General features: G+C 46.7%; 1 protein-coding gene across 1 annotated transcript; it reads left to right on the forward strand.

Annotated features, from left to right (window-relative positions):
• The first annotated feature begins 481 nt into the window (after nt 1-481).
• On the forward strand, nt 482-4065 carry LOC123444686 (glycerophosphodiester phosphodiesterase GDPD1, chloroplastic-like). Its single transcript, XM_045121493.1, has 7 exons — nt 482-1012; nt 2055-2114; nt 2520-2600; nt 2708-2908; nt 3002-3097; nt 3255-3451; nt 3564-4065. Exons 1-7 carry the CDS (start codon nt 623-625, stop codon nt 3793-3795), a joined length of 1257 nt encoding a protein of 418 aa, XP_044977428.1. The 5' UTR covers nt 482-622; the 3' UTR covers nt 3796-4065.
• Nucleotides 4066-12895: the final 8830 nt, after the last annotated feature.

A 12895-nucleotide genomic window follows, 5' to 3' on the forward strand; every position in this document is an offset into this window, starting at 1 on the left:
TGACGTGGAAGACTTCCTGGGCAATTTCCACGAGGTCTCCCGTTGAGGCGATTAGAAGAGGCAGGACTGCGCTGGCCCAAGAGCTAGCTGCGCATGCAAGGTTGAACGGTGATTTTGTGCTGATTGCCGATGTTCCCCGTGATGTGAAGCCTCTTCTTTCTTAAAAACAATCCGGCACTTATACTACTAGTTTTATTTAATTATGGATTATGGACTGTTTACCTTTTTTGCCTTAAAAAAGTTATTACTCCAGATGTTTGTTTGTGAAAGAAGAAAAAAAAGGAGAAGGAAAAGTGGGACAAAGGCGACGTGAAAATAGGAGAGGAGACCTGTCCGGAAAGGCAATGCGGCAAAGCGAATATCCCGGAGGATAAACCCGAGAGCCCGAGCGGCACCCTGGAATATTCCCGCTCCGGCGTCACATTCAATTCCGGCGTCCATCCGTCCATATAAACTCCTCTTCCTCCGTCCGTTGCAAGTCGCCAACCAGCCAGCCAGCCATTGAACCCCTCTCCTCTCCTCTCCTCTCCGCGTCAAATCCACCCCGGCGTCCGTTGTCCGGAAGCCCCACCAGCTCGGCGCGCCGCACGTGCGTACGCATACCGCGTCGGTGGACCGATCAATGGCCCTGCTCAAGGCCGCGCGCGTCGCCGACGTGCCCACCCTCGACGTCGTCGTGCCGGACCACCTCGCCGCCGCCGCGCGCGTCCGCCTCGGTACGTGCCGTCTCGCTCGCCGTCCCCGCGTTCCTACCTCTCGTTTGGTCATCGATCGGCCGGCGATAACGTGTGTTGCCCGGGCGCGCGCGACTGCAGACGCGGAGTCGGCGGCGACGACGAAGAGGCAGCAGCGCGGCGCGGGGCGGCGGTTCGCGGTGATCGGGCACCGGGGCAAGGGGATGAACGCGCTGGCGTCGCCGGACCGGCGGCTGCAGGAGGTCAAGGAGAACTCTGTCCGGTCCTTCAACGAGGCGGCGCGCTTCGCCGTCGACTACGTCGAGTTCGACGTGCAGGTATAATTATCGGATCGATTCCGTCTCCTCTGCTCCAATCGAATCCCCCCCTGTGTGCTACGTTAATTAATTAATCAATTAGGTATAGGCTGCTGTGACGCGCGCGGGTTCCGAGGAAGGGAAGGGGTGCATGGGGTCGGTCTACGTGGGTCTCCCGGGCCTCCGGAACTGGTGTAGCTCTCCTCGGTGTAGTGTGTCCGGTCTAGGGGATCTTTGTTGATGGGGACGTGGCCGTCCGGAGCGGCTCGACCGTGTCGCCGCTGGGGAAAGGGAAAGGGAGAAGGTCGCCGCGTAGCCAAGCGACCCCACGTGCGTCGCGGTGGCCTCCCATGTGGAGAAGTGGGGCGGCTTATCGAGCTCGGCAGATCTGACCAGCTCACCAGCACAAAATAATTAACACAGCTGGTAATAACACCACAACATTTTTTCCTAAAGCATATCTAGATGTGCTATGAGTATTGCACATCTTACAAGTCACTTAAATCCTGATTAAGTCACTTAGATGTTCAATTACTAGGACGATCATTATATTCTCGAGCTAACGGAATTATTACTATCGTACGATTAAAACATATTAGATGTTCTTTTTGTTGTCAAAAAAATCCGGTGTGTACGATGCATCAATGGACCGTGACGAGGCTCCATCAACGATGTCTATCCAGTGTTGTATTGGGACCGTTCAACTTTTGCCGTACCTGAAGCAGCACTCATGCAAGATATTCTAGTACACTAGCTAGTTGTTCGCTTGTCCTGTTGCACTAGTGCGATCTAGTACTTCTGATAACGCCAAACCCCACCTCCACCTTGTACTGATCCAGATCACATATCTTGCGTGCCGCATATATCTATCGTTTCAGTCCATCCCCGTTTGGACAAAGCAAAGCAAATGTTTCCATTTCTAATTTGCTTTGAAGTTAAACTTGTTGAAAGTGTTCAAAATTGATACTGATTTTTTTCCACTTCTGGCCCTTCTCTCTTTGTCTCCTAAATAATTCAGTGTGCAAAGATGTTGAGAAGCGACCCATGAATATCAATTTTGTAGGTGACCAAGGACGGCTGCCCAGTCATCTTCCATGACGACATCATCCTTACTGAAGAACATGTAAGTTCAAATGTGCCCTCTTGCTGATGCTGTGTACGCGTTTCACTTTCCATCATTTTCATTTTCCCCAGTGAGTTATCATAGGGGCTGTTTGGATGGAGACCACGCCCGTCCTACCAAATGGAGCGCATCAATTATTTGGCCAAATCGTGGGCTCACCCAGATGTTGGCGATAAAACTGAATAGTTGGCCAAAAAGTTGACGTACACCTGAAATTTCGGCAGCCATACAAGATTTTGGTAGGGTAGTTATTGTCTGCAATCCAAACAGCCCTATAGAAACCGGAAAGAACACATGCTGAAAGATAATACCGCCTGACATGCTGCCAACTTTGATATTTTCCTGTTTCCACATCACTTGTGTAAGCAACCAACCTAAATCTCATGAGGACTATCTATTCTTCAGGGCAAAATTTCAGATAAGCGTGTCACTGATCTTCAGTTGGAAGACTTCCTCCAGTACGGCCCACAAAATAAGCAAGGAAAGGTACGGAGAAAATGCAGAACACCACCGTGCTCGTTTGGCCATGAGCAAGTTCAAGTTTTATAGTACTAGAATGCATCTGACCATTCCTTGCTTATTGCTAAATTCAGAATGGAAAGCCTTTGCTGCGGAAAATGAAGGACGGTCGGGTGTTGAATTGGAACGTCCAGTCAGATGATCCCCTTTGCACCCTTCAAGAAGCATTCGAGAAGGTCACTCCAAGATTGGGCTTCAATGTCGAGCTGAAGTTCGATGACCATCTTGCATACGAAGAGGAAGAGCTCACTCACATCCTCCAGGCCATCCTCAAGGCATGTATTACTGTAGTACCCACAAGTCATTTTTTGTTGTCTACTGCGTTGATACCTGTGGTCTAACACATCAGATTTGCAACTCGTGAACAGGTTGTCTTCGAGTGTGCCAAGGATAGGCCTATCATCTTCTCTAGCTTCCAGCCCGATGCTGCGCAACTCATGCGAAAACTGCAGAGTACATACCCAGTAAGTACACCCTCTGTTCACAAATATAAAACGTTCTGGCAGTTCAATACATTTGTGAAAGGGAGTACAATACTATTACCGGACAAATTGTGAGTGCCAATGAACTTGTATCCACACCATGAATATCACTGATCACCATCGTTATGATGTTTGCCAGGTGTACTTCTTGACGAACGGAGGGACGGAGATCTACGCCGACGTGCGGAGGAATTCGTTGGAAGAGGCGGTCAAGCTGTGCCTCTCCACTGGCATGCAAGGGATCGTGTCCGAGGCCCGCGCAGTCTTCAGGTTTCCGACCGCCATACCGATGATCAAGGAGGCTGACCTCTCCCTACTAACTTACGGGACACTCAAGTGAGTTCTCTACTTCTTCATAAGCATCTCTGGAACTACATCCTAGTAGGGCTGCAGGCTATCTGAATTTGAATGCTAAAAATGTCTCTGACGCCGTTGTGCAAATGTGCAGTAACGTGCCGGAGGCAGTGTACATGCAGCACCTCATGGGGGTGAACGGGGTGATCGTCGACCTCGTGCCGGAGATCACGGGGGCCGTCTCTGACCTCATCGCCTCCCCGGAGACCGACACGGAGATCAATGATCTGAGCAGCCAAGTGGTGAAAGATGCCGCGTCGACGCCGAATTTCACGCAGCGGGAGATTTCATTCCTGCTGAGGCTGATGCCGGAGCTTGTGCAATAACACAGATTGCACCCCGTTCATGGCCTTGGATGTAACTGACTGATTGGCATACAGGAAGAGGAGCCACTTGTGGAGGGAAGTACAAGTATACGTACTGGGTGGGTTGGTGTGCTTCGGTGAGCTCTCTCCCTGGAGAATTGGGAATTGGGGATTGATTTATACATGTTGTAGCGAGGGTGATGATTTTTTTGGATATACAGTGAATGTCACCGTCACAATGGCGGTGTTACTAAACATAATACTCCCTCCATATTGGATGGGAGCACATAATTCTGAGTCTATTAGTAACCAGTGTTTTTGTCCCACGCACCACATCCTTATATAAGTTTTCTGGAATTTGTAAAAATGATCAGGTTTTTATAGATTTTCTTCAAAAAATCCTAAGCAATCCTAGGGAAATGCCAGGAAAATTCCAAAAAAACCATAGAAACCCAAGAATTTTTCAAGAAAAAATGCGATGAAAATCCCAGATAGCGGAAGGAAGCTGGAAACCCTGGACCCGATTGATGTTGCATTGTGTAACATGCCAAACATAGAACACGTCCACCCGATTGATGTTGCATTGTGTAACATGCCATATTGTTTAGCATTTTAGGACGTATGCACAAACACCTATTACTACGACGTGTTTAGTTGAGCTGCAGTCGCGTGTATTGCTTAGGTGTGTGTATAGACCAGGGTAAGATGCGTATTGGAAGGCAAGTTCCAGCCATGTGCCGCCTTCTTGTTTGTCGCTAAAGGCGGCTAAGTTCGACTCCAACAGGAGGAACTTAAAGACGGCTAATTAGTGTGCGTGACTCGTGCGCCAGACTAATCTTTGACTGCACCGAAGAGACAAAGAAAACCACCGTGTTGCTTCGGTCTTTTCACGCGGCAGGGTAGTCATGATGATTCCGCCATTAAAACCCACTACTAAATAGTCACCTTTGTGAGATGGGGAAGCGGGTATTCATTTAGCGTTTATAAAGCTAGGTGAGGCATCTCAATGTTTGTCGCTACAGGTGCACGAAAGAGACAAAGAAAACCCATCCTCTATCCCCCCGCCATTCCTCCCCTCCCCTTCCCCACACCCCCACAGTGCTTGCTTTCCCATTCTATGTGGGAGCACGAGATCAACGTTTCTGAGGTGAGGCGCGTGACAAAGGAGCTTCGGGCAAATGATGCGGAGCTCTGGGCCAAGGACGGGGAGATCCTCTGTCATCAGAGAGAATTGGTGGTGCTTCACAAGCTGATTGAGTCGAATCCCAGGTCTCTTGAGGCCGCGAAGTCGTTCTTCGGTAAGGCGGCCGGTGCGCTAGGCAACCAACTTTCCTTGACGGTTAGCCAGGTAGAGAGCGAGCGGTCCGAGAGGGAGGAGGCCCATGATCGTCGCGTGAACCGCTTGCTGGACGATGTTGCCCCGCAAGTGTTGCGGTTGCGTGATGCCTACCGTCCTCTAGGGGCCACCTTGGCGGCCATCGGGCGAACCCCTTACACCCACCCCATTGACTTCAACGAGTTGCGGCTTTCGGACCTGACCTTGTTTTCACCTACATTTCCTTAGAGTTAACTCGTCTTGGCTCAAAGGTCCCGATGTCACTGCACATGGAGGGGCCAGGGTGGCATAGCCGTTGTCGGGCGAATCCTCTCCGTGCACCGTCATCGGAATCCACTTCTGCCATTAGACTCTGTCTTTGACGAGATGGCTCTGGTCGACCGGGAGCGGGAGCTGCGGGCAGTGGCATCCTGCATTAGCTGCACCGTTCAACTTGAGAAGGAGAGGGTCTTCCGTCCTCTTTAGGCGTCATTCTACTTGCAAGCTTTTTATGTGTTGTCCTATGATGTTATTCACTACTTTTGTGTTATGAAGTTATGCGGACTACTTTTGTAATCAAGAACAAGTGTTAGGCCCTTCTTTTGTGTTATGAATTTACTTGCAAGATTTCGTTGTCTGTTGCTTTGTTAAATTCGAGTGTTGGTACTCATTTTGTGTACTACAATTGTCAAATAAAGTACCTAATTCTAGGAACCACGGGACAAACACCTGATCGTATAGTATGAACTTTGACTGACTAATGATAGACAACATGTTGAAAAGGCCACATGTGGCAACTCCGGAAAGATAGACACAAAATAAGAAGGAAGACAGAGACAACCATCGGCGCGGGTCCTTACATACTATCTACTAAGTCTCCGACGATCTTGGCCGGCTTGAATTTTTTGAGGCGAACGTCGATGATCTCCTTCACTTCTTCACGACATTGGCGGAGCTTGGCTTTCTCGAGGCGAGCGACGATGAGCTCTTTCGCGTCCTGACGACCTTGCTTCAGAAGAGCAAGTGATTCCTCCATCAGTTGGTCTCACTCGTTTCTGAGCTTCGCCTTGTCATTCAACGATGGTGGTAGACAAGTTCTCCACCGAGGCCTTGCTCTTCTCGTGCAGCTTCGGCCAACCGGCTATCTGCTCCTTAAGGATGTCGCGCTTGATGCACAACTTCTCCTTGTCATCCATAAGTTCCACCCTGAAGCGGTCGCCTTTTTAGCGAGGCATTGCTCCCCTGGTGCAGCTTCACCCAACCCGTGATATCCTTCTTCAGCTTATGTACTTGAGCCGACATGTTGTCGTGGGCAAAAGACCGTTCTCCCCCACTATGAATGCGCTTCCGAGAGACCTCGCCTGAGCATGAGGCCGTTGCAATGTGACATGCCTTCTCTGTTGCTTTTGCTGCCATGGTTAATCGTCTCTAGTTATTTCTCGAACTTGAGCTCCCCCCATGAGCCATGGTAGAAGCAAGGAATGACTAACAAGAAAAGGGTTCTTTTTCTGTTGACAGATGTGGAGGACAAGGTTGAGGACGAATGTGTAGTATTTATAGAGTAGGTGATTTTTATAGATGGTTGGACGGTTGGCGGGTATACGAACGAGGGGAGGCATCGTGGTCAATAAGCGCCTTTTGTATTGGGCGTGCTTGACCAGGAATTTTTACCCGCCTTTGTCGGCTCGCGTGCTGGAGCACCGTATTTTCACTCGGCGCGTATGCCAACGATAGTACGCATCATGATTATGATGAGCCTAGGCGGTTTGTGTGCTTCACCCATGTATTATTCGGCATGTATGACAACGAGAAGTTGGAAAATTGAAGTGGTGTGTGTGTGTGGGGGGGGGAGAGGTTTGGGCAATATAAGTACAACCGTGTTGCACAAAATAATCTAGGCAGGCTGGACGGGCTAGGCTTGAAGGGATTGGTACTAGCTGTGCGGGTAACGTAGCATAAATTCAAAATTTTCCTACGCCATATTCAGATCTTCCTATGGAGAGACCAACAACGAGAGAGGGGGGAGTGCATCTTCATACCTTTGAAGATCGCTAGGCGGAAGCATTGCTAGAACGCGGTTGATGGAGTCGTACTCGCGGCGATTCAGATCGCGGTGTGATTCCGATCTAGTGCCGAATCACGACACCTCCGCGTTCAACACACGTGCAGCCCGGTAACGTCTCCCGCACCTTGATCCAGCAAGGAGGAGGGAGAGGTTGGGGAAGATCTCCGGCAACATGACGGCGTGGTGTCGATGGAGAGACGAGGTCTTCCGAAAGGGCTTCGCCAAGCACCGTGGGAGAGGAGGAAGAAGAGAGACAGAGCTGCACCGAGAGAGATCGAAAACCGTGTTCTCACAGGCCAACCCCCCCGGCTATATATAGGGGTAAGGGAGGGTGACGCCCCCTTTAGGGTTTCCCACCCTAAAGGGGGGCGGCAGCCCTAAATGGGATAGGGGTGGCGGCCACAAGGGGGAGAAGGGGGGTGGCGCACCCCTGCTGGGCCTTAGGCCCACCAGACTTAGGGTTTTCCACCCTTTCCCTCTCTAGGCGCCTTGGGCCCCTGGTGGGAGGTGCCCCAGCCCACTCTGGGCTGGTTCCCTTCCACCTTTTGGCCCATGTCACCTTTTGGGGCTGGTGGCCCCTCTCGGTGGACCTCCAGAACCCTTTCCGGTGGTCCCGGTGATCCCGGTACACTACCAGTGGCGCCCGAAACATTTCTGGCGTCCAAACCCATCCAACCTAAATATCAATCTTTACCTCCGGACCATTCCGGAGCTCCTTGTGACGTCCGGGATCTCATCCGGGACTCCTAACAACCTTCGGTAACCTCGTATAACAATTCCCTATAACCCTAGCGTCATCGAACCTTAAGTGTGTAGACCCTACGGGTTCGGGAATCATGCAGACATGACCGAGGCACTCTCCGGCCAATAACCATAAACGGGATATGGATACCCATGGTGGCACCCACATGTTCCACGATGATCTCATCGGATGAACCACGATGTGAAGGATTCAATCAATCCCGTATACAATTCCCTTTGTCTGTCGGTATAGAACTTGCCCGAGATTCGATCGTCGGTATACCTACACCTTGTTCAATCTCGTTACCGGTAAGTCTCTTTACTCGTTCCGTAGCACATCATCCCGTGACTAACTACTTAGTCACACCGAGCTCATTATGATGATGTTCTACCGAGTGGGCCCATAGATACCTCTCCGTCACACGGAGTGACAAATCCCGATCTTGATTCGTACCAACCCAAGAGACACTTTCAGAAATACCCGTAGTGCACCTTTATAGTCACCCAGTTACGTTGTGACACTTGATACACCCAAAGCACTCCTACGGTATTCGGGAGTTGCACAATCTCACGGTCGAAGGAAAAGACACTTGACATTAGAAAAGCTTTAGCATACGAACAACACGATCTAGTGCTATGCTTAGGATTGGGTCTTGTCCATCACATCATTCTCCCAATGATGTGATCCCTTTATCAATGACATCTAATGTCCATGATCAGGAAACCATGATCATCTATTGATCAACGAGCTAGCCAACCAGAGGCTTGCTGGGGACACATTGTGATCTATTTATTCACACATGTATTACTGTTTCCTGTTAATACAATTATAGCATGAACAATAGATGATTATCATGAACAAGGAAATATGATAATAACCATTTTATTATTGCCTCTCGCGAATATTTCCAATAGTCTCCCACTTGCACTAGAGTCAATAATCTAGTTCACATCACTATGTGATTGCAATGAATCCAACACCCATACAGTTCTGGGGTTCGATCATGTCTTGCTTGTGAGAGAGGTTTATTAGTCAACGGGTCTGAACCTTTCAGATCCGTGTGTGCTTTACAAATCTCTACGTCATCCTATAGATGCTACTACGCCCCATCTGGAACCATTCCAAACGATTGCTCCACTATACGAATCCGGTTTACTACTCATAGTCCTCCGGATTAGTGACAAAGCTTGCATCGACGTAACTCCTTTATGACGAACTCTTTAATCACCTCCATAATTGAGAAAAATTCCTTAGTTCATTAGTTACTAAGGATAACTTCGACCGCTGTCCAGTGATCCATTCCTGGATCACTCTTGTACCCCATGACTGACTCATGGCAAGACGCGCTTTAGGTGCGGTACACAGCATAGCATACTTATAGAGCCTACGGCTGATGCATAGGGGACGATATTCATCCTTTCTCTTTCTTTTGCCGTGGTCGGGCTTTGAGTCCTACTCAAATTTACACCTTACGACATAGCAAGAACTCCTTCTTTGCTGATCTATTTTCGAACTCCTTCAAAAACTTGTCAAGGCATGCATTTCGTTGAAAGTTCCATTAAGCACTTTCATCTATATTTATAGATCTTGATGCTCAACTCTCAAGTAGCCACATCTAGGTTTTTCTTTGAAAAACTCCTTTCAAACAACCCTTTATGCTTTACAGAAATTCTACATTATTTCCGATCAACAGTATGTCAACCACATATATTCATCAGAAATTCTATAGTTCTCCGACTCACTTCTTTGGAAATACAAGTTTCTCATAAACTTTATAAAACCAAACACTTTGATCACCTCATCAAAGTGTATATTCCAACTCCGAGATGCTTGGTCCAGTCCATAGAAGGATTGCTCGAGCTTTGCATACTTGTTAGCACCCTTTAGGATCGACAAAATCTTCTGGTTGTATCACATACAACCTTTCCTCAAGGAAACCGTCGAGGAAACAATATTTTGACATCCTATCTGCAAGATTTCATAAATGATGCAACAATTGCTAACATAATTCCAACAGTCTTTCAGCATCGCTACGATTGAGAAAGTCTCATCGTAGTCAACTCTTTGAACTTTGTGGGAAACATCTTCGCGATAAGTCGAGCTTTCTTAATGGTGACTTTTCACCATCACCGTATGTCTTCCTTTTAAAGATCCATTCACAGTTAATAGTCTTATGACCATCAAGTGGTTCTTCCAAAGTCTATACTTTGTTTTCTCATACATGGATCCTCACTCGGATTTCATGGCCTCCAGCCATTTGTCGGAATCCAGGCCCACCATCGCTTCTCCATAGCTCGTAGGTTCATTGTTGTCCAACAACATGGCTTTGAAGACAAGGTTACTGCACCACTCTGTAGCAGCAGTACGTGACCTTGTCGACCTACGAGGTTTCTAGTAACTTGATCTGAAGTCTCATGATCACTATCATTAGCTTCCACTTCAATTGGTGTAGGCGCCATAGGAAAAACTTCCTACGCCCTGCTACACACACACACACACTAGTTGAAGTGATGGTTCACATAACCTCATCAAGTTTCCACCAAAACTCCCACTCAATTCTTTCGGGAGAAACCTTTTCTCGAGAAAGGACCCGTTTACTGAAACAAACACATTTGCTTCCCGATCTGAGATAGGAGGTATACCCAACTATTTTGGGTGTCCTATGAAGATGCATTTATCCGCTTTGGGTTCGATCTTATCCGACTGAAACTCTTTCAAATAAGCATCACAGTCCCAAACTTTTAAGAAATGACAGCTTAGGTTTCTCTAAATGGTGTCATCTCAACGGAATTGAGTGGTGCCCTATTTAAAGTGAATGCGGTTGTCTCTAACGCCTAACCCATAAACGATAGTGGTAATTTGATAAGAAATATCATAGCATGCACTATATCTAATAGTGCACGATTTATGACATACGGACACACCATCAGACTATGGTGTTCCAGGTGGCATGAGTTGTGAAAACATTTTTCCCGTGAAACAATTTTCACCTTGTCTTAAACGTTTATCAAACTCGTAACTTAGATATATATGTCTACCTCCACGATCACATCGTAGACATATTATCCTCTTGTCACGATGATATTCAACTTCACTCTGAAATTACTTGAACCTTTTCAATAATTCAGACCTTTGTTTCATCAAGTAAATACACTAGTATCTACTCAAATCATTTGTGAAGTATGAACATAATGATATCCACTGCGTGCCTCAGTACTCATCGGACTGCACATACCAAAATGTATTACTTCCAACAAGTTAAATTCTTATTCCATCTCACTGGAAAAAAGGAGGTCTTCAGTCATCTTGTCCATGTGGCATGATTTGCATGTCTCGAGTGATTCAAAAATCAAGTGAGTCAAACGATCCATCTGCATGGAGTTTCTTCATGCGTTTATACCAACATGCATGGTTTGCATGTCTCAAACGTTTCAAAAATGAGTGAGTACAAAGATCCATCAGCATGGAGCTTCTTCATGCATTTTATACTAATATGACTCAAGCAACAGTGCCACAAGAAAGCGGTACTATCATTACTACTTTGTATATTTTGGCAACAATATTATGAACATGTGTATCACTACGATCAAGATTCAATAAACCATTCATTCTAGGTGCAAGACCATTTAAGATATCATTCAAGTAAACAAAATAACCATTATTCTCTTTAGATGAATAATTGTATTTGCCATTAACATAATCCAATCATGTCTATGCTCAACGCAAACACCAAACAACAATTATTCAGGTTTAACACTAATATTGATGGTAGAGGGAGCGTGCGATGTGTGATCATATCAACCTTGTAAACACTTCCAACACACATCGTCACCTCACCTTTAGCTAGTCTCTGTTTATTCCATAGCTTTTATTTCGAGTTACTAACACTTAGCAACCGAACCGGTATCTTATACCCTGGTTCTACTAGGAGTACTAGTAAAGTACACATTAATATCATGTATATCCAATATACTTTTGTCGACTTTGCCAGCCTTCTCATCTACCAAGTGTCTAGGGTAGTTCCTCTTCAGTGACTGTTCTCCTTATTATAGAAGCACTTAGTCTCGGGTTTGGGTTCAACCTTGGGTCTCTTCACTAGAGTAGCAACTGGTTTGCTGTTCAATGAAGTATCCCTTCATGCCCTTTCCCTTCTTGAAACTAGCGGTTTCACAAACCATCAACAATTGATGCTCCTTTTCGATTTCTACTTTCGCGGTGTCAAACATCACGAATAGCTCAAGGATCATCATATCCATCCTTGATATGTTATAGTTCATCACAAAGCTCTAGTAGCTTGGTGTTAGTGACTTTGGAGAACTATCACTATCTCATCTGGAAGATCAACTCCCACTTGATTCAAGCGATTGTAGTACTCAAATATTCTAAGCACATGCTCTACGATTGAGCTCTTCTCCTTTACTTTGCAAACAAAGAATCTCGTCGGAGGTCACATACCTCTCAAGGGCACGAGCATGAAATCCCAATTTCATCTCTTGGATCATCACGTATGTCCCGTGCGTTTGAAACATCTTTAATGCCTTAATTCTAAATTGTTCAAGCAACACGCACTGAACTATCATGTAGTTATCAAAAACATGTATGTCGGATGTTCGCAACATCTACAAACCATGCTTGGGGTTCAGCACACTGAGCGGTGCATTAAAGACATAAGACTTCTGCGTAGCAATGAGGACAATCCTCACTTAACGGACCCAGTCCGCACAATTGCTACTTCTATCTTTCAACTAAGATTTCTCTAGGAACATATCAAATACCGTAGAGCTATAGCGCAAGTTACATAATTTGCAAAGACCTATTTGACTAGGTTCATGATAATTAAGTTCATCTGATGAACTCCCACTTAAATCAACATCCCTCTAGTCATCTAAGTGATACATGATCCATGTCGACTAACCCGTGTCCGATCATCACGTGAGACGGACTAGTCGTCATGGTGAGAAACTTCATGCTGATCGTATTCAACCATACGATTCATGTT

Source organism: Hordeum vulgare, chromosome 3H, assembly GCF_904849725.1.
Source record: "Hordeum vulgare subsp. vulgare chromosome 3H, MorexV3_pseudomolecules_assembly, whole genome shotgun sequence".
Taxonomy (NCBI): Eukaryota; Viridiplantae; Streptophyta; class Magnoliopsida; order Poales; family Poaceae; genus Hordeum; species Hordeum vulgare.